This window comes from Paralichthys olivaceus, chromosome 3 (assembly GCF_024713975.1).
Source record: "Paralichthys olivaceus isolate ysfri-2021 chromosome 3, ASM2471397v2, whole genome shotgun sequence".
Taxonomy (NCBI): Eukaryota; Metazoa; Chordata; class Actinopteri; order Pleuronectiformes; family Paralichthyidae; genus Paralichthys; species Paralichthys olivaceus.
This window is the reverse complement of record NC_091095.1, coordinates 15,231,779-15,255,011: the sequence shown is the minus strand read 5'-3', so window position 1 is coordinate 15,255,011 and position 23,233 is coordinate 15,231,779. Positions and strand designations below refer to the sequence as shown.

At 43.7% G+C, this 23,233-nt stretch overlaps 1 protein-coding gene across 1 annotated transcript in view; it reads left to right on the top strand.

Annotated features, from left to right (window-relative positions):
• Positions 1-971: 971 nt before the first annotated feature.
• trabd2b (TraB domain containing 2B) overlaps positions 972-23,233 on the top strand; it is a 72,894-nt gene continuing 50,632 nt past the window's right edge. Inside the window, exons 1-3 of the mRNA XM_020080525.2 lie at positions 972-1,484; positions 7,184-7,625; positions 10,313-10,882. Of these exons, the coding sequence (XP_019936084.1) occupies positions 7,512-7,625; positions 10,313-10,882 (684 nt within the window). The 5' untranslated portion in view covers positions 972-1,484; positions 7,184-7,511. The remainder of the gene's footprint in view (positions 1,485-7,183; positions 7,626-10,312; positions 10,883-23,233) is intronic.

Below are 23,233 nucleotides of genomic sequence, written 5' to 3'. Positions count from 1 at the left end.
CAAAATGTCATATACTGTTACCAAAACAACATTTATGATACAGGCAAAAACAGGCTTTCACATTATTCAGCCTCTCTCTCTCGCGCGCGCTCTCTCAGGTTCTGACTTCACTGATAAGGTCCACCAAATAAGTTATTTTTTTCCCCTTAACCTCAGTCCATTTGTTGGTTGGTTTGTAAGCAAGATTACACAAAAACAATGGATGAACTATGATGAAACTTGGTATGGTAAGCGATATGGTCAGGCAAGAATTTTGGAGAGGATCCAGATCGGGGGGCAGATCCTGGATTTTTTGCACGGCATTGTCCCCATTTTCTCAGGGGAATAATTCAAAGATCTTGATGAAAAAAAGTGGCACATTTAGGGGAACTGATACTATGAGTGTATGAAATTTGTCAATTGAGTTCAGGGGGCTTTTATGCATTGGTGGAGGGACGTGTTCTACTGGGTGCCATCCTAGTTAATCACAGAGACTTTTATCTGTGGGGGGATCATATATTTCCCTTTGAATGAGCAACTAAGTCAAGATGTTTCCAACCTCGGAGTCCATCAGCTTCTGTCTCACGCTCCATTAGTCTCAGCAACAGACAATATTCCAGAGCTTCTGGAGCAGACAGCAGATATCTGGGCACAATCATCTGTTTGCCATATATAGTTCTGACTAGTTTCTTTTGTCACAGGAGTCAAATGTTTGTCCACAAACAATACAAATATTATTGTGGATGGTTTAGGGTCAGACAGCATTTTGGCTCATCTCTATAAACAGTTATCTGAATATGAATGCAATTCATTGGTCAAACTAAACGAACATCATGTCCCTCCTCTACAGATTTTGCATTTCCACATGCAGAATATATACAGTACCAGTCAAAAGTTTGGACACACCTTCTCATTCAATGGTTTTTCTTTATTTTTATTTTTGTCTACATTGCAGATTAATATTGAAGACATCAGATCTATGAAAGAACAAATGTGGAATTATGTGGTAAACAAAAAAGTGTAAAACAAACCAGAATGTGTTTTATATTTTAGATTCTTCATAGCCACCTTTTACTTTGACGACAGCTTTGCACACTCTTGGCATTCTTTCAATCAGCTTCATGAGGTCGTCACCTGGAATGGTTTTCAGTTAACAGGTGTTCCTTGTCAAGAGTTAATTTGTGGAATTTCTTGCCTTCTTAATGTGTTTGAGACCATCGGTTGTGTTGTGCAGAGGCAGGGTTGGTGCACAGTTCTATACAGTGAATATGCCTGTTCGACTGCAGTTCTAATCCATATTACGGCAAGAACCACTCAACTAAGTCAAGAGAAACGACAGTCCATCATTACTTTAAGACAGGAAGGTCAGTCAATCTGGAATATTTCAAGAACTTTGAATGTATCCTCAAGTGCAGTCACGAAAACCATCAAACGCTATGATGAAACTGGCTCTCATGAGGACCGCCCCAGGACAGGAAGACCAAGAGTTACCTCTGCTGCTGAGGGTAAGTTCCTTAGTTACCAGCCTCAGAAACTGCAAATTAACAGCACCTCAGATTAGAGCCCACATTAATGCTTTGCAGAGTTCAAGCAGCAGACACATCTCAACATCAACTGTTCAGAGGAGACTGCGTGAATCAGGCCTTCATGGTCAAATTGCTGCAAGAGCTGCTAGAGATTAATATATTTGATGTCCAGTGAATTTTCCTGTGGATTTAACCCACAGTTGCTGTTTTTATTCATGTGAACACCAGGGACAAAGTGTTCATTTCTTACTGTTTTGGACACCTGGCTTCAGATGTGGGTAAATAATTCTCACCCTTACTGAAAACTCCCACTCAAACAGAGCTATATTAACTATAGTCTACAGCAGCCAAGCTACAATACCACCACAGACAGAGACATGCTAGACATACACCAAATAAACACAGTATGAACGTGGTTAGAATTTCATCGCCACCAAGCTGAACCCTCCACATCCACGACAACAGAGACAGCACTGACTCAGACACAAGGCCGCGCTTTGCTTTCCAGTTCTACAAACTCACATTACAGAAGCAAGGAAGAAAACCCGTGTAGGAAAACAATGTGGCCAGACGGTGGTTAAAGCAATGCTTCCCCATCTCTGTTGATCTTTGAGTGTGATATCTTTTTACCAAGGCCAGCTTTGATGTCATGAATTTACTATACATGTGGCATAAAAGCCCCTTGGACAATAAGATAATCTTCAAAGAACCTCATTAGAGCAGATGACCGTCTTCAAAAGAAGGTCAAGTCTAAATCCAGATTTTTGTCGACTTAAAGAGGAGCTCATCTGATCCTTCAGGCTGGAACTCATGTTTGGTTCCTGCACACCAGTGCAGACCAGAGGATTTGATTTAATGGTATCATAACACATGCTGTTTATGCTGCGTTCCCCAGTCAGCATAAAAGACCTTATTTGGCTCTGGGAGCCTCTGTTGAACCCCTTTATGGATAAACCACAAACAGAATATTGACAATGCACATCAACAGTATCATATGTGCATACGTGTGGGTGTGTGTGGGTGTTTACACTATATATGCAGTATTTTCAAATATTAATACTATGGAAATCTGAATACGTCTATTGTCCAGTGCTGAGATTGACCGCAGTGCCACTGTGGTGGTGGAGATGACAAGAGGGGAAACATCATTATTCCTCCATATCTTATTTTTGTATCATTCGCATGGCCAAAAGGCAGATGATGTACTTAACAGCAGGAAGAGCCTTTTCACTCCTCCACCTCTCCTGCTTCGCCTCTCAGGGGTAAATGGGGCAGAATGAGAGAGAAGATAGCAGGTGGGAAGGGGGTTTCCTCCCGCTACGGATAATACAATTACTCACAATGCAGTAAGAGAGAGCATGGTGCATCATGGGATGAGTGTGCCGGCCAAGCCTTTGATGTGAGAGCATTAGAGGCTCTAAAAAAACAAATACAGGACACGTCTCTCTGTGAAGAAGATCAGTAACTGTGTGCATTTGTGTAAAAAAGAGCAAAAACAAAAATTATTATCAGAACTTTTGCAAAATCTGAAGACAGGAGACATGTCAACGATGTCCATAACTGCACTGTATTTGCATGACTATTTCTTTAAATGGAAAGTCGTCCTCAGGTGTTTTATTAATGGGAATGTTAACAAAGATAGTGGTTTCCAAAATATTCCTTTAATTTGACATCGATGTATCTATGGCTATAAAATGCTCTAGTCCTTTATTGACAGATCATTGACAGTGTGATTGACATTGCATACGTATAATAGATTTGTCATGTATGTAATACACACTGAGGACCTGATGTCTTCAAATATAATGACAATAAAATAGAAATTCTTCAGAAACAACACCTGCTCCTGTTTGACAGCAAACAAACAACAATGTTTTATATAAAGATTTAAATTTAAGTTATTATACTTCTACCTAAAATCTTACATAAACATTATCTGTTTGTATAGTGTGTATAATGTTGGATGGCATTATTTTGACCTCAGTATCCCTGAGGATGAAGGACAGCCTTCTTCTACCTGCACAATATTATGAAAATTATTTTTTTCTTTATAATATTGCTAGGTCTCGGCCTTATGCTGTAAACTGCCTTGAGATAATTTGTTGATAACGTTGGCACTAACATAACATCACCTTTCAATTCATCAATCATTTCAAATGTCCATACTTAAATTGATCAATTGCCTCTGACATGACTCAACCTTCATCTCTTCCTGTAAATAATTATCACTTCAGATTCATATACGTCTCTCCTGACTTCACTCAGGAACAGTGACAGATAAAAAACTGTTCAACACCCTGTTTCCAGAAAAACAGCTCTGACTGTGATCCCTGTCACTTTATCTCTTCCTCTAATCTTCACCACCACCTGCTTTTGCTCAGTCTGGAGAGGAAGATAGACGGACTGCCATCCACTGCATGTGTTGACACGCCACAGGGGGGAAGTCACTGCGGACATGGTGGAGAAAACAACTTAATGCAGATGTGTTGTCAGTGGACACCATCTAAATCACTTCGTGCATGTTCCACAAACACCAGATGAAGTTCCCAGTCTCATCTCCAGCAGTCGTATGTTACCGGGATTCACCCTGGACCCCCTCCTGGCGTTCTTTTGACATAGTCCACCTCAACATTATTCCCCCTTTCCTCCACCACTTCCCATACTTTCCTTTTTACCTCCTTTCCCAGGACATCCGGAAAGGGAAACCGCAATAACATTTCACCAGAGACTCAGTCAATATTATTCCTCAATATCTTCAAAGCGGGACAGAGGATATTGGAGCCTGTGCAAGAGACGGGTGGAGATAGTGGAGGGAGTGTGTATGTGTAGTCCAGCTGAGAGCAGAGACAGCAGACAGACAGAGAGGGAGAGCCTTCAGTGTGGCCTTTGCAGTCGTTGTGTCAGTCAGTCTGTCTGAGAAGTATGGCTGCCTGAAGCTAAGAGCCGCTCCTTCATATCCATCAAACACATTTTCTTTGAAGCACCGTCTGTCTGCCCTCAGGTCAACCATCTCTTTTCTTTAGTCCACACTGTGCATGAGCTCTATTCTTCTTCACACCACTAGGGGTCCCTGTGTGCATAACAAACAAAATGCACATATTTTGTATCAGCAGCCCCAATGACCGCTTCATCCTCTGCTCAGTGGATGAGAGTATTTCCTCTTTCGTGTGGTGAGGCAGGAGCAGTGGTAGCAGTTGTAATAGAAGTGGCTCTGTCATTACAGACCAATACACAAGTAATGATGTCGGGGGGGTTAGTGTTGGGGTTTCGTGGCAGGACTTCTGCACAACGTCAGACAGACGAGCAGCCGTGGAGCCAAGAGGACAAGTACTCACAGGATCCTCATAGAGCTGCAGGGCCACAGACATTAATGAGGTCTCTTCGCTCTCTCCCTCCCTGCCTGTGAGCTTTCTGTCGGTGTGTCCACATGGGGTGCACACTGTATATAAAGGACACATTCAAGAGGAAATATGCAAAGTCAATAAAAGTGGGGGAAAGCATTGATTTTGCTGCAGATATACTTAATTTAACAGCTGAGAAATACCTTTTTTTTCTCAATCGGCCTCCTCTAGTCTCCCTCCTTCTCCTTCTTTCTCTCTAACGCCTCCCCAGATGTGTGCGTTTCTGTGGCCTCCTCACAGAACATTAACTTTAAAGTCTCCTCTCGTCCCCAGCTAGGCTATATGCTGTAAGCGCTGGCTCCTGTCCAGGAATCTCCTGCAGTCAGCCGCTCATAAGCCGGCGCTTTTTGCACGGCCAAGAATGTGAAAAAGCTCCTTCAAAGAGAAGGCCCTCTGCAAGGTGTGGTTAGAGAGCAGGTACCTAGAGTCCACAGGTGGCCAAATTAGAGCGGAGCAAAAACCACTAACTGAAATCCCGTCTCAGAGCGAGAAGCCACAAAGGGGAGAAACAGGGCAGCAAGGATAAAAAAAAGATTAGATTAGATCAACATGGTTCCATTCCTTTACACACTGCCTTTACAAATCTAAATGCTTTCTTGTGCAGATGCATAAATCCAAGACATACTGACTTTTCAGCCTTTCAGATGATCAAATCTTGATGAATGGCACCCAGTAAAAGTAGTCAGAGTCAAGGGTCAGAGGGCAGAGGTGTCCGAGTTTTACAACGTGAAGCCGTGTTGAAACACAAGCTGATCAAAGACGCTCGGCACAATCTGCCTCAATCTGAATGGAAAGTACGATGAGGGCACAGGGACAGTCGGCGGCTAACAGAGCTGCACAGTAACAGAAGTGAGCACAGAGTGGTGAGAAGAGGAGTGGAGAGGAGTGGGGAACATGGCCTGAGGACAAAGAGCTGCTTGTGTCAGCGTCCATCTGCCTCCGGCCTGCAGGGAGGGGCCCCCCCTTGTTTGAGGGGTCTCTGTGATAGATTTCCTACTACTTGACTCTGTCACACTGTCTGCCACTTGGACAATAACTGAGGTCATAGGCAAATATGTGAAGCGTTGACATTTCTGTCCTCCACAGAGAGGGGGACACTTTCTTTCATCGTGGAGCGTTTGTTTCACATCTCCCTGCTCATGACTAATATGTCTCTGGACGAACACCAGGCGGAAAATAAATAAAACACCTCTCACAGTTGTCTTTACTCAGACTTGTTTATTTGTGGCCATAAATCATGCACCTAAATGTCTGAAGCTCTGTGCCGCAGCGTGCGCTCACACACTGTACCCTGGTGCTGCGCGGGCTGTCAAAACAGAAGGACAGAGATGGATGGAACCCTGCTGAAGAGGAAGCACATGACAACATTTGAAAAATTGTTCATTTACATCTCTGGAATGAGTCTGATGAAATTCAAAGAAAACAAACTTCTGACCTGCCGGAGCTGTGTAAAGCCACCTGCCCTCCAGGCCCTGCACTGCTGATGACATAGTTCTTAAAATAAAGAACAACATACAGCACATTTTTGATCATACACGCACCACGACTCAGAAATGCATTTTTGACATTACTTTTTGCATTGATATTTATTTATATATGATAAACATAAAGGTGTTTCCCTATTTCTCTATATGTTTTTATTCTTTACAGTATTTAATTCTTACTACATTTTTGCTTTGCGCTATACTTCCTTGTGCTGCTGTGTCAATTATGAATTCTATGGAAGATCAAAAAAGGTACATCTTATCTTATCTCAACTAATGTCATCTTATTTTATCTCATTTTATCTTGTGCTTTTACATGCATTTTAATCTACATTGTGTTTTTTTGGACCCTGACTGAATAATATAATGTTATCATCATCATCATCATCATCATGACAGACATTAACCTCCAGACTACTGTTGGCCTCATATTCTACTGATGTCACAGGCAGGGTAGTCAGAGGGTTTATGCAGAATGAGGAAACGTCCAAAAAGAAGTTGTAAGAACTTTTTAAAGAATCGTTCAGTCACCACTCTGCGCTGTTTTAGCTCTTTCTTGTGGAACTTCACTTTCTTTTGAAAGAGTCATACCTCTCTGAACTCTGCCCCCTCCTCTTATTAAAAGAAGCAAGGCTGTGTGTGTGTGTGTGTGTGTGTGTGTGTGTGTGTGTGTGTGTGTGTGTGTGTGTGTGTGTGTGTTTGTTGGGGCTTAGGAGGTGGAGGGCTAGGGGGCTACACACCAGTCGTCCCACCTCTCTCTCTCTCACTCTCTCACTCTCTCTCTCTCCCACAGTCAATGACGCTCCAAACTTGCGGAGCGCACCGAGCAAAACTCTCCAAAGAGTTTTCAACTCCTGCTTCGGGACCGAGAGGAGACGGGAAACGCTCCAGAGACACTTATTCTAAGCCGAGAAGTTGAAGGGCAGCGTCGGGAATGGCTCAGAGGCGGAATGGTCCTCCAGTCGAGCCGCACATGTGAGCCCAGAGGCCACCGGTGACATTTTTTTTATTTTTTTATTTACAAGGGGACGAGTACAGGAGAGTTAAAGGAGAGCAGACAGGACAGAAGTCAAAGTGTGGTGGGAGCTTGGCTGTCACAAGAGTCCAGTCACCTCGACGCGATGGTCTGTGTGCCGGGACTCAGCTGGGTGCTCCTCAGCGCGCTGCTGCACTCTGCGGCACCCTGGGGCGCACGGCGAGCCGACAGACCGAAGCAGTGCGACGCACCGAAGTCGGTGAGTCGTGTTGGTGAAACTTTACCTGAGTCAAGGACATAATCCTGTATGATAATACTTGACAAACACACGCACAAACACACACACACACACACACACACACACACACACACACACACACACACACACACACACCACAGAGTCTGACACGTAAGTCCCATGTGTGACAGCTCGTTACTGAGCCTGCAGAGTTTAGAGAACAGTAACACTTGTGAATAATTATTTTAATGATATTATCATTATTACAATTGAGCCATTTCTTATTATAATTCAATTATATTAGATTATTTGGTTATTACTAATAATCCTATTAATTAAAAACCCTATAATATGCATGAGCTATGATAAGATCAGAGATTACAACATATTAAACATGAATACATTTTATTATGAGCTAAATAATTAATGTGCAATGAAATTAAATGAGTGGAACAATGAATGTAGCCTAATGTTGCATTCACGGGATAATCTGGACTGCTAAAATAAAGCCTAATGATTAATAATAATAATAATAATAATGATAACAATTTGTCTGATTTCATTTCTGTATTATTGATTATAAAACATGTCCAGTGATTTAAAACTTTACATTTTCACAATAAGAGAGGCTCAGTTCAGCTCCAGCTTCCACAGACTCGGGGCCTCACAAATGAACTGATGTTTGCCAAGAGAAATCTGCACCGCTCGCCAACTTTACGGCTGTTTATGTGACAAACGCAAGCGGGGAACACCCACGGATGACTTGACTTCATGCGCAAAAAACGTTTCTGACCTTTCGGGGAAGTGATCGTGTTTCAACGCAACACACGCACACGCACTGACGCATATACACGCACGGCCTCTTAAAACCGCTCATCGGACATATTGGTGGAATTATGGATGAGGGCTGCAGGAGCGCGTCCCCGTGAGGAAGTGCGCAAGATCATCTCCATTAGAACGTGTCTGCCTCCCACCGTGAACGCACATGAGGATGGGAAAAAAAGTTAATCAAGATCATGACTGCAAACATCTCATCCAACACGCGTCCTTCTCTTCAAGGGAAACACATCACGGCCGGCCTCTGTAGCTGTGACCTCTGCAGACACTTGCGGTCGTGCCCGTGAGTGTGAATGTTATTGGGGTTGCCATTAGGAGTCGTTCGGAGATCACAGGCCTTTGTTTCATTATTGCATTATAAGAGAACGGATCAGTTGAGTGAGATCACAGAGGGCCCCGTGCTCCTTCGCTTCATGTGATTTGTAATGCGTCAGTACAGTGGCCTCTGTTTTCTGTTAAGAGTCATTTTCCCCCCATTAAAGAACAGGGAGGCTGCGTGCATGCGCGTAGGGCCTCTCCTCTCCAGATTAGTACACGCAGCTTTCACTGAGGGGACCCCGACCCTCTTCTCCTGCAGGAGGACTCACACAAGCTGCACTTTCTATGTCCAAAAAGTACGCTTTTATGGGTAAAGTCCTATAAGCGAACATTTGCTCGTTAAGAAAGCTGCACATGCAAAAAAAAAGAAAGAAAAGAAATTGGAGATGGTTCTGAACCCTCAGCCTGCAGCGTCAAATGTGAACGTTGGATTAAAAACCTCTGTTAAAACACCAAAAACTAAACTGTGCTTTGAAATTAAATCTTGCAGTTAAGATTTATTTTGTCTAGAGGGACGTTGTGCCAGAAATACAAGCTGTATATGTTTCTCGCAGTTAATTATGATGATAACAGAACATCCACTTCACTCGACTTCTTGGCAGCTATATTTGAGAAGTTTTATGTGGCAAAAGGCAGCGTTGGCAGGGTGCAGTATATCATTGAAACACATGCTGCAAGAAATCTTGATTAAATTTCTAGAAGTAAACATTTTCTAAGAATAACTTTATTTTACAGTAATGGGTTTCGTCCCTTCAAATGCCTGATTACGCTGTTTGTCAGACGCCAGGAGTTTTATATTGCGTATAGAAGCAAATTCTTTTTTCATATTTGAATAATGCCAACATCAAAGTTACATGCACATGCGCAGCACATTTTCAGAGCACTTAACAAGAAACATATTTTAAATGCAGCATGCTCATATTTAAAGTGGCTGGGATTATTTCATTTCCATTGTGACATTGTTTTGTATGACAACCACAATAGGCAAACACTTCCTGTAGTGTAACCCATCCAGGACAAAAGGCAGTGCTGAACTTAAGGCTGTCAGCACCACATCTCCCTGACTGGTGTAAAAAATAATCACAAACTAAAGTATCACAGCGGGGTCAGAGCAGGAGAGCAGGTTTCTTTCAGTTTTTTGGCTTTTATGAGCTCCACTGCAGTATATTTGCACTGCAGCCTTCAAAATGCTTCCCAGGCCCAAAAGAGGCTTTGGCAAACTGAGGTATGCACCTCAACAATACACGGGGGTCTGTTTACAGCCCAGAAGGCCCCTCTATAAACTCCCTGCACTGCACCGCTGCAGCAAGCCTTCGCAGCACAAGCCCCGAGCTGCCGTCGTCTCAAAATGGTATTTCAATCTTTAACTTGTTGACCTGAGCCTATGAGCCAGTAAACCACGATAGAGGAAAAATGTGTCAGCTTCAGTTTTAAGGCGAGATGATTTGCTCCAATGTGATGGTTCTGGTATTTTTGTTTCCTTTTGCACTCAAAATCTTTTGCCTTCATCTTTGATTTTTTTCCCTCTTCTCCTGCCTCTGACTCTTCCACAGCAAAGTGACATGAACTCCTTCCTGTGGACAGTGAAGCGTTCACCTCCTCATCCACCCTCTTACTTATTCGGCACCATCCACGTCCCCTACACACGAGTCTGGGACTTCATCCCCAACAGCTCTAAGCAGGCTTTCCACAACAGCCCCAATGTTTTCTTTGAGCTGGACCTGACTGACCCTCTCACCATCTCCAAGCTGACTAACTGTCAGCTGCTGCCCCATGGGGAGAACCTGCAGACGCTGCTACCTCGGGACTTGTACCGCCGCCTCAAACGCCACCTGGACTACGTCAAACACATGATGCCTTACTGGATGACCGCTGACCAGCGCGGCCGTGGCCTGTACGCCGACTACCTGTTCAACGCCATCGCAGGGAACTGGGAGAGGAAAAGACCTGTGTGGGTGATGCTGATGGTCAACTCGCTGACAGAGTTGGACGTCCGGTCCAGGGGGACGCCGGTGCTGGATCTGTTCTTGGCTCAGGAAGCTGAGAGGATGAGGAAGACGACAGGGGCAGTGGAGCGGGTGGAGGAGCAGTGTCACCCCCTCAATGGGCTCAACTTCTCTCAGGTAAGAGGAGTTTTTTTATTTTTTGAGTGGATACACTGGGAACATTTAACTGCACTGGCAAAACAGGCCTAGAGGGGGCATGAGAAAACCCTCAAGTTGTGTATCATTCTGTCACGAAGACAAACAAGTCTGAATCTATAATCCACTGTAAAAGTTGAGTGTATGTGAACAAATATTGGTTGTTGCACCATCTTTGAGAGGAACAGCCGGAGAATGTGGAAGAAGACAATATAGGACGAGACAAGGTGATTAAAAGTCTTCTGCTGGAGACAGCTTTACGGTTATGGATTCCCCTCCACCTCACTAAACAAACACTCAACAGCTGAATCTGCAAAGAAAGAGATCAGGCTGAGTAACGCACATCCAGAAAAGATAAGAAAAGGTGAGAAGAGCAGAGCGTTCTCTCTTTCGTTAGAGCAGACTGTCTGTGTGTCTGTGGAAACATGAGACTCTCACTGTAATCAGAGAATAAGAAATGAAGGAAATAACCAAGTGAATTGATGAGCAAAGCATAGGGAGTGTATTGTTGAATACTTTAGCTTCATTCTTGTGTATTTTTGACCTCTGTGTCTTTTTTGGTGGTTAAGTGCGTCCTCTGTTTATAGGCCTATGTGAAACTTTATCAGGACACGGAACTTTATTTTCAAGTCTTGTTGAAAATGTTCAAAAATGTCAAATAAATGAATGTGGACGTGGGAGCCGAATGGTTGTTTTACCACACCTCCATGTTGTTTTTTGCCACTGAGCCAACTCAACGCGTAGCGCAGTGTCTTGTCGTTCATCTACATCGTGTTTATGATGTAGAAGTAAATTGAGACGACGTTAATGCTTTAAAGATGAGTCACCTGTGTTAAATAGCTTGAGATAAATTGTCTAACTACTGGAGGTCCCTCTGTGATGAGGATGCTCTCTTCAACTCTCTCTGCGACCTTTCATCTAAAATCCGGAGGAAAAACATCTCAGTATGTGTGTGTTTGTGTGTGTGAATTCATAACCGAACACATGTGCTTTGCGTGCATGAAACGCCACACACGAAGGCGCGCTGTAAGACTCCGAAACTCGGTGCGTGCACATTGGTGGTGCAATGCAACCGAATCTGTGAAAGGCCTAAGCCTACATGTGACAGGTCGGAGGTCTCTGGGGCTAATTTGAGAGGCAGTGGGCTCATAGCCTCTCCGCTTTCATCAACACCTCCTAACTACACTGTCAAAAACCGCACTGCATGCCCTGCACATGCCTGAGAGCTTTACTGCCCCTAGAAATAAGCCCAGCAAGGCACACTGGGCTTCTCAGTAATGAAGAGGACAAGTGGTAATGCTGTACGGAAGGCTTTGCAGTTTTCATAGTCTGTTATTTCCTGTAGACGTGCCCTTTACTTTTTATTAAAGTATTCATGTCCCTTGTTTTTATCAGCCTCAGTGACACATGCTGGCAGGCACTGCCCCTAAAAGCAACACTGTCTTGAATGACACTGTAACAGAGTTTGTCCAGCTTAAGTAAACTGTGTTTATGTTCCTGGAGAACTTCTGTTTCACTTCAATCTTCATAATCCATCATTCCTCAGTGCTCAAAAGCACAGACAGAATGCTCTGGATTTACAGTGGACAGTAAAACTTTTACAAGACAGGTGCTCAAATTCAGATAAGAGTTTTATTGCCATGGAAATTCTGTCAAAATTTGATCATGGATAACTTGAGTTTCACCCCTCCACAGCACGAGCAGCGCCGGACTGCAGCTTCCAGCCCCCTCATTTCCAGATATGTATGAGAACAATTCCGAGCCCAACTGAAACTGACATGGAAACCATTATTCTCAATTATAATAATTTGTGATTTAATCTGAACACTATGGTTGATTGGATCCCTGTACGCTTGACTGCAACAGAGATGAGGTCAGAGGGGGATGGATAGACAGAGAGTCAAAGAGAAAATGCGTGGGTGGGAATCAGAAGAAAGGGAAGCGAGACACTGGAGAGAGGGAAAGGCAGAGATAGAGACTGACTGCGGAGCCGAGCAAAGGCAGCCGAGGGGTTGAGAATGCACAGAGACTGATGTACATCGTCTCACCACTAACGCTAATCTGAAACATGAGCGATTCTTTAAAGGGGAGTTGGGAAAGGATCCAAACTCTGCCGGGCCACATATTATTTGTTCTCAATAAAAAAGTAGCTGCTTACAATATCCCGTAATTTTGCTCTTAGAAACATAAACGTCGGAGATTTATCATCTATCACAATGTGGATTCGTCACAGGCACCTGGCAGTGGAACAAGCGCTATAGTGGGAGACAGGCAGGTTTGTTCAGCTCTGTGGGTTAGTTGTCGTGCGGGGAACCTGTAACCTCAGAGGATGTTGTTTTTAGACAAAAAGTGGTGCAGCAAATAAATCAACCTCTGTGGGGATGGAAGGGGGCGGAGCAGGTGTTTTAATGCAGTGATCCCTATACAGCCTATGAGTGATCCTTGGTGACGTTGGTGAGACAGGGAGAAATTCAAGTGTGCTGCATAGACCTCTAATGAAGAGTCCCGTCTGTCTGAGGCCTTTTAATGGTCCCTTTAGATATCAGAGAGGTGTGGATGACTCTGTGAGAGGGAGGTTATAGGCAGTGGAAACAAAGACCGGTCATCATGCCTGGTTCTTCTCCAGTTCCGTGGACGTTGATGTAGGTTGACAACTGGGCAAGCTGACGAGCACCAAAGTCTTTGTGAATGCACCAAGTGTCTCAGAGGGTGCAAGCTCTACTGCCAAATCGCCAAGATACAATATCACCAATTATACTTCCTTTTCCCCACAAGGGCGGGGTGCGCTAAATTAGCAACGTGACTCATCAAGTTAATTGATCTGTCGTCAATTTGAAGAATGTCTCAGAAGATGCAAGGTCATTTTGAAATCTGTTGAAATTGAAACAAGAAATTCCTCTCTCAGCAGTCAGCACCAGAACAATGGTGCAGCGTGGCAGTGGTGCACAGCATCAAACGTCAGTGACTTATTTCCACCTACATGCGGTGATAAGATGTGGAACAGAAATGGAATTATTGCGCAGCTACTTTTTGGAAACATGAGGGTGGCTCCAGCCTGTGGGCCTCTCTCTCTCACCAAATAAACACCCGTATTTATTTTCCCTGGGTCGCATTGCAGCTGAGGCCACTGGCCCATGTCGGAGAGAAATTACATCATATCAGTGGCGCCTGTCTCCCTGGGCATGGGTCAAAGGTCATGGCGGGAGGTGGTTGTGGAGCCGCGGAGCAGCAGAGCGGTGCGGAGACTGGCAGTCTGCTGGGGTCAGTCTGGGCACTGCTGAGCAGGCACAGGCAGGCAGCACCCAGATCTGATAGAGTACCTGGCTCAGCGTCTGGTAAGGCTAAGTTTCCATCAGCTCGAGCTATTTTGTGCTAAGACTTGTGTGAGAGACAGCGTGTGTGCGTGTGTGAGAAAGAGACAGAAATGGCTGTCGGCACACCTCAGGGCTGCAGAAGGAGCTGTGTAAGGAGTTTTCAGGGATGGTGGCGTCGTAGGTGACAGAATCCAGTTTCCTCCCAGCAGGAGGGTTGTCCTCCTCCTGGTGAGGAGGATCTTTGTTTACAGCCTCACTGTCAGTCGGACGTGTCTATTTCAATCAGGGCGGCTCCTGTGCCATCCTGCTGCTGGTGAGGACGCTGTGCTGAAGCTGACGCTGCAGCCTGACATGTGCTGTGGTCACAGAGGGACGCCTTGAATCCTGGAGAACGTAACTGGAGTATCACGATAATGTATTTCTTGAGGAAATGATGAATAACTGTGATGATGTTGAGGATTTCTAGGATGAAACTGTATTATGCAAGGCACTTGGTGTCTTGGACAACAAACTGTGAGTTTTAAAAAGTGAGTGTCTGTCTGAGCCAGACACTCCCTTTAGACCCAACGGAGTTTCCCATAAGTCTGTGTTATTTCATAAGATATTCTTTTTGATTTGTAGTTGTGTTTGGTTTTCCAATTCAGATTGGACTGCATAAAAAGCATAGCCCAGGGATACAAATCAGTGATTTGAAAACGATTTTAAATCAGTAAGAGTAAAATACAGCACATATCCAGGAGGAATGTTTTTCTCTGAACAGATCCAGAAGTTTCTGGCTGTGCATGGCAGCTTCTTGATGTGCATTTATGGTAAGCAGCGACTATAATAGCCTGGGCCCAGGGTAGAGGACGTCTCCAAAAACTGGGCAAGGGTTTCTAAAAGAAACAGCAGAAATGAAATCAAAATAAGGTTCCCATGCGTCGTATCAAATCATGCAGAATACTTTGTCTTTCTTGGATCGTGTTCACCTAAACAGGACATCTTTAAATGGAGGAATTAAGTAACATCCAACCTTACCCATTTCCAAATATTTACATTTCATGACGGGTGTGTAAGTTTGGGTTTGAAGGGATGTGTCAGCCAGGGGAGTCTGACTGATGGAAAAAGCGATTTGGTGTCTGCACTTGCTAGTCTTTTCTCTGACCTCCTCATTCCTTTTGGATTTCATTTCAGTTCTTCTCGCTCCCTATCTTTCTCCCTGACATGTCCCGAGGCTCTGGTTGTCTCATTGCTAACCCATTGCTCATCTGCACACATGCACATAAACACACACATACACATACACACACTGAGTGGAAAAAAGAGGTGGAAGGAGAGGAGGAGAAGGGGAAGAGGAGATTACCTTTAAAGTGTGCTGGCGACGTGTATCCCCTCTTTAAGCGTGACATCTGAGGGTGTTTCACATCTAAGCTATAATTACCTGCACAAATATGTGGAAAACTGCAGGGCTACACGTATCAGGTCGATCATCTGGTCCCGTCGGCAGGCAGACGGCAGTCCCACTGTTGCACTAATAACTTAATAGGTCCCTTAATGACCAAATAGCCTGCTGCCATCCAGAAGCACTTAGACAATTATGTGCTGGCCAGAACACTGCAGGCGGAGGCGAGATGGAGGGAGGTAGAGAGGCAGATATGGATGCAGAGAAAACCGGGACACTGTGCACTTGACAACTGTATAAAACCTTGTTTCTTTTTCTTGATTCATATTTTATACAATGAAAAATAAGAGGTTGAAGGAAAAAAAAACATGTTAAAGCCACGATTGAGTTTGATGTTGATGGGAGAATAATACATTGTGGCTACCAGAAATGTTCCGTTTAAAGTAACAATTTTAGTGTTTTCTTAACTGGAAAAACTAAGTCAACCTCACTTTCTCCACTGGCCTGCACATACTCATTTATTCAAAGTTGACAGTGGCAACTTTTCTATCTAACAAATCATGGGGCAATGCTGAGAAAAGTATTGACTTCTTTATTCTGCAGAACTTACAACAATCAAAACTTACAATAATCAATAAACTTGCTTCTCTCTGCTCTTCTATGAAGTCACTGCACTGACTCCAGTGAATCCAACAGAGGTCACATCCCTTTTCTCACTCGAGTACCTGAGAGACCGGCCGTAATGACTCCACCATATTGTCACAGAGCAGAGCGCCACCGAGACGGTGAGCAAAGTGTAGCAGGTCGGAGCGCTCTTCCATACTTTGGCGTTCAGTGTGCCAAATCTTTCCCTTCGCCCACATTCTGCCTTTGGTGGAGAAAATGAGCGTTCCTTTCTGTCCCTTCTGCTCCCGCCCCACTGTGGATGCATCCTCCCTCTGCACATACACACACACACTCACAGACACGCACACACACAGTATATAGAAATATATGTATACTATATTTGCATATTACATATCAGCTCATCACAACAAGGGAACTGTAGTAAATTGTATAGGCCTTGTTTTCTGTGGGAAGGGCAGGTAGTTTCCAGGAAGGCTGAGGTTAATCTCAGGTTGTGTGAGCCAGAGGCTGATTGATCACAGACAGGAATGTGACTGACTGATTTCCTCGGAGACCCACTTGGCCCCTCTGGAATGTTGTTGTCTTTTGGGACAGCGTTGTTTAATAACCTTTGTTTAACCAGGTTAGCCCTGCGGAAAGCAGCAGATCACAGTACATATCTGCGATGCACTCTGTGTGCTGCTGCAGTTTGTGTCTTTTTCGCTCTAGATAATATCACTCATGGCTTTATTCTGTTTTAACTATGGGAGGGGTCTTGACTACAGAACAACAGTTAACAGATTTGTTTCTCCAGGTGAAAAAAAAGCCTTCTTGTTGTTGCACTCGGTTCTTCAAATTCAAAGTGAAAGAAATATGAAAGCTTGAGTGAGAAGTGTTTATAGACTGTGTATGAAGCTGGAAAACATGTCTCCTTATCCTCCCACTATCCAGAAATGAAGTCAAAATCTTCCGGATACGAAAGCCTCCATTTTGCGTATTTAGATCTGTGCAGTAGAGATTGGTGGATGGAACCGCTGGTATCAAGGTCCTGCTGATACACCCACTCAACCAATCATGAGTCATCAGTCAGAGCTGTCAATCATTTTGTCACTCTTCTCACTTAATTTTTATGACATCAAAACCAACTTACTGGAAAACAGTGTGATAAGAACTACCTTATGACAGAAGTGATCTTTGAGAAAAATAGTTTGACACATACTCACTTGGCACACATCCCATCCACTAACATGGAGGGGGGTGCATTTTGACCTATACTGTTGCCAGCCAGCAGGTGGTAATTGATCGTATCTTCTGTCTATGGTTGAAACTCTGGCTCCTTTCTCACATGTTCACAACTCACCATTCGCAATGTGAAGTTGGCTTGAACATCTGAAGATATTCAAGAATCCAATAAGTGATTCTGATGAAACATGCTGGCTGGAGTCTGCAGTTTCTCAACTGCAAAAGAGTTGGAGCAAGAATTTAGATTTCTGTCCACACCATTTATCTTTAAAGTCAATGTAAATGCACAGCAGCCATAAATATTACCCTGTATTATTGCTAATAAACATGGGCTGTGAGACAGCAGTATACCCGACAGTATACGTTCATCACCCAGTGTGGGTGAACATGGAGAAAAGATTGCCAGTGCATCAAGGAATGCAACTTTCCACGTCGGCCGCTCGGTGGTCTGGGATGAACTCAGCGTAGCGGCCTGCCTGTGACATCAGCCACAAATACACTACCACACCTCTTACACACCACTGGCCAACAGTCATAAATAGGTGCAAGCAGAGAACAACTGTGCATGTGTGTGTGTTTGTGTGTGTATCTGTGTGTGTGTGTGTTGAGCCAGGCTTGTCGGGGATTAGGTAGCATTAGCGGAGCCCTCTCACTGAACCTGGTTTTAATGTGACCCATGTTTCTTCGCTGGCCCCTCTGCCCTGTCCCCATTATACACAACCCAGTGGACCACTTCAGCTCTACTTACACCCTGCCCCTGCACCTCTCACCTTTCTTTACCCCCTTTTCCCCAAAACATACAGGTTCATTTTCACTCTTACACCATTTATTTGCATGATCCTGGAAGTCAAATATTAAGGTTTTATGGATGTTTATGTCTCTCATCAGAGGGGAACAGCTTTTTTGTCAATAGTGTTGGAAAGTCAAAACTTGGAATAAGGATCAGACAAATCAGACTAAAAATAATCGGTTAAATTTGTTGTGGATTTGGACAAAAGGACAGATCAAGTATTTTTTTTCACTTCTTTAACTTGGCGAGATTTAAATGTTTTGACATTTCCTGAAGAATAATTCATTGATTTTAGGTGACTGACATATGTGAGTGTTTTCAATTTGGTGATGATCCAGATAAAAATCCAGATTTAACCGATTTTAATGTGGTATCAAAAGGTATGGACTCTACTGAGTACCATTCTAGTAACATCTGCCAAAAGGGTCACATTTTTGTCAGTGTTTGTTGTTTGTTGCCAAGATTACACAACAACTTTTCAACCCTTTTTCCATTAAATATTGTGAATCTTGAAAAAATGGCGGGGATATGCACTTTACTGACTTCCATTCTAGTGGTTTTTATTTTCATTGATGTGAATATCTCGTGTGAAGAAACATATGTCCTTTATCTCAGTCATGAGGAAGTTGATACTCTTGTTTGGTCTTGTAAACCACTGATGTCATGCTCATTCAAAAATATAGAGGCACTTAAAAAGAACTAACTGTAATGGCTGACTGACGTGCACGACTTGGTCCCCAAGTCCCTGACTGATGTGAAAACTGCCAGTTGGAGCTCTTGAAACAGGGCTCTACTCGTAAACTTTATTAAAGACCACATAAATCCGCCCTCCCTCTCCACACCCAACACACAATCAGATGCACCGCCACCCTTTGCTCACACACACCCCTCCATAACAGTATCTCTGAGGCAGACTGATAAACCAGCACAGAGACACACAGGAAAGACACTAAGTAGGCAGACAGAGTGTGTTGTGTAGAATAAATGAGTAATCATTGAGAAAATGGAGAAGGGAAGGCAGACAATCTGACTGACTGGTGGGAGGCCAGGAAAGAAAGATAAGACAGCAGGTAGAGAGACAGGGAATCAGGAGACAGGCCTTTGAGCAATTAACAAGATGTCAGACAGACGTGCTCTGGTACCAACACACGCAGTTTTTCAGGGACTGATTACTTTGGAGATAAGTGAAAGCACGGACTCAGAATTTCACAGGTTTAACTCAGCTGAGTCACCAATTTGAAAAATGTTACCATCTGTACAAACCTTCATCCTCCCATTACAGACCTGCTTTCAGTCGCTCTCCTCCGTGCTCCAGCCTAGCTCCTCCCTGTGACGCATGGCAGAGGGATCTATTTTGTGCCTGTGTGTATGAAATGAAATGAAGCTGTGGGTGCACAATATGGTGATGCCTCCATGTGCGTTTGGTTGCTTTTCAAATGCTATACCAGCTGTAGTCTGGATTAAAACAGCAAAGTGTCCGAGTAGCATTTAAAAACTGATCCTAACCTAGCAGCTGACCACTGGAAACCGGCCTCTTGTATCCAAACTCCTCATCAAAATCTTTCAGCCACTGGTCAATAAATCTGTTGTTACTCCAGTCTGCCCTCAGTGGCTCAGCGATTCATTTGTGCAGTCAGGCCTTTGTTTCAGCTTTCAAATTAGAGTTCCCAGAGCTTTCTCTGAGCCAGATTGACTGAGCGTGCTGGTTGCCCTGTCCTTGCCCTCTGGATGACCTCATCCCGCTGACTAAAGCCCCAGTGCAACCCCCCTCTTCCCCAACACTGCAGCTGAACATGACTTTTTCAGTTTATTGGAACGAATAAGGCCTTAGACACTTGCAAATTTTGTTTCAACTAGACAAACCCGGTAAATGAAAACTCGGATTGATGGAGATTATTTCGAGTTCTTTTGCGATATGAGGAGTCTGTAAATGTTTGGGTGCAGAAATCATACAGAGCCGATATCTAGTGCCTGAGCTATGTAATGAAATAGTTGCCCTGTTTACAGGAAACATAAACATCACTGTTGGTGTCCACACCAAAACAAAATGCCTAGAGCTAAATTGTAGAAAGTGTGGCTGTACACCCAAAATGATTCTGTCATCGGGACATGCAGCAAATGTTCCGTGTAATTCTGTGTAAAGGAAGGAACAAGACAAACTGGCGACACATGGGATACATTTGAAAGCAGAGGGATGCACCATGCTTGACTGTGACCCATCCGGCAGTGTGGGTGTAAGACTGTTAACACTTAGTGGTTTAGTAAAGTAAGTTTAATTTCCAATTTGCTATAGCAATAGAAAAGCAGCTGTTATCATCAACAGTCATTTTAAAAAAATTGGTTCTGGCATCATTAAGGCACCGGAATCGTTTTAAAAGTATCGATTTACCACCGGTAATGGAAAAATACCCAACCCCACTTCTGTGTAAGGAAAATGAGGTAAAGTGCACTAGCATAATGTCCACTTTCCGGAACTATTTAGTACAGTTTCTATCCTATGTGAAAATTCTTATCCATTTGGCACAAAAAAGGGATACAATAATGATAAAATTGGCTGCCCTGCTGTTGACGTGTGACATGGTCAATCCTTACCACGAGAGAAAGAACCAAAAGAAAAAGGGATTATGAGAAAGAGAAGTCAAAGAACAAGGACAGGAGCAGGCAGCAGGGAAAAGAAGCAGGAATAACCCCCGTGCTATACTCTGGCAAAATGGGAAAGAGAGGAGAGGAAAATAAAATAGTCCAATTTGGGGGTACTGGAGGGAGCAAAAGCAACAATAACACAGGAAACCTTTCACTCTCTCTACTCAACAGTTTCCTCTGTGCCAAAATACAAAAGACAACAATATAAAAACACATAAAGGATGTTTCTGTGAAGTTTTTCTCACTTCCCTTCTTTTGGTTGGTGAGAATCCCCCCCTCCCCCCTCATGCTTCGCTCACATCACGGTCAATTTCACCTGTCATTCTCCAGTGCAGTTTTTCCAACACAGTTCTTCTACCTTTTCCCAAGGCACACGGTCTCTTGGCGTCCGCTGGAACAGTTTAAATATAATATCAAACATATGGCAAAGTTTATGGAAGGTAAATGAGATGAGAAATCAAATTTACTTACGAGAGTCGTATTGGGACCACGGTCTCCGAGGGGGTGCTGTTGTTTAGGAAGAGCCCAAATGATGGGCAGCTGTTATTACAGCCACAGACTGGGGGGAGAGGTTCAGATGCAGGGGATCGGATGAATGATGAGGGAGGATGGGGGAGAAGGCTCATGGGTGAGGAAAAAAGGGGTGAGAGGGAGTCGAAGTTTAGCAAGAGGTGCTCTCACTGGGTGGCTCTTTGCTCAATTTTTTTCCCTGGTTCTCTTGAGGGTATGCATCATGTGACGATGTGTAATTGGCCTGCGGTCACACCAGAGTTGTGCAAACAGATTAGTAAGGAAACATGTCAGCCTGAAGGGTGGCTGCAGTGAATGTGTGCGCTGTGTGTGTGAATCACAGATGTGAGATTGTGTGGGAAATGTTTGATGGAGTAAAACCTATATTACTGTTGAGCAGGTGGGGCAGTCGACTTTGTCGCGGACAAATTTGTTGTCGTGGGCGCGCATAGAATGTCTACAGCTCACGTCCTCACGGGCCATTCCACTAAACATATTGAATGCAGACACATTCATCCACATGAAGATTTTCAATGCTTCATTTGCGTCAGCTAAATTAAATTACGTTTGCACGCTACTCATATATTCCAGAGGTTCATTGTGGTTTGAGGACACTTGAGGATATAAATCTTGGTTTCATCCATAGAGCCTGGCTGTAGGCCGAGCTACTGCACCACTGCACACACATTGAACAGATGATGAATGCATGTTCTGCTTTATGATTTAAAAACCTCTCACAGCAAGTGTGCAGCTGATATACAAAAATTCAGATTTTTTTCATGTTGCGAGAATGTTAATAAAATTTCAAAGCAGTGCTTTGACATGTTGGGAAATTTGATTGTTTGCTTTCCTGCCAAGAGTCGAATCCCACTCTCATATCCAATACCATGCAAGCAGCCGATCAGCTTAGTTTAAAGGCAAATTCATTGTTTCAGTGCTCACAAGTCTGTTATGGGTTCTCATGATGTCAATGTCGTCATTCCACCAAAGTCTGCAGGGATATAAACAGACCCTTATGCCCAAAATTGGAGCTGACTGTCCCGGTTCAATATTTCCACCTATTGGAATGGAATCTGGGATCAGGTACGCATCCGTATTTTTAGGATGAATGGAACAATGGGAATGTACGAGGACACGGAGTGATCAATGGTCAACTCTTACCATTAAGACTTGGAACACGAAGAAATAGCTGGAATAGTCTGGCTCACTGATCAACATGTTATGTTTGACTTCCATTGGGTGTCTGCTGGTTTCCTGGCAACCGGTCACAAATACATCCATTCACCAAAATGTCTTTCTGTGAAAAACAGTCAGATTAAATATTTATTTTGAACAGAAATCCACACCTCAACTGTTACGATTTAATAATCAGCTTTTAAATGAGAGACAAACTGTCTGGCTAAAATAAATCTTCCTCAGCTGATGTTTGCTCTAGAAAGAGACAGATGCTGCACAAGCGAACATTCCTGCAGCTGAGCTGAGGAGACGGACAATCAGAGAGTGTCAGGAAGAATAAGAGCCAGGCACAAATCTCATGTACGAACTGTACCAGCATTCAGATATGTGAGTTTAACTTGGCTGAAGAAAGTCAGTGTGTAAGCAGACACACTTATTGGTTTCTGATGCCCCTGTCAGCTCAGTGCCAGACCACCTGCCTTCAGCTAGTAACAGCATCCCATAATAAACCACTTAAAATGGATGGCAACCATATTTTACCCTGTAATACTGTAATTCCTATATCCTCAGTTCTTTCATTTCCAGCTGGTGTCTGCTTCAGGAAAATGCATGTTTGTAATAGTTTCTAGCACATTGTATAAGAAAGAATCACATAAAAGTATTTTTGTTTT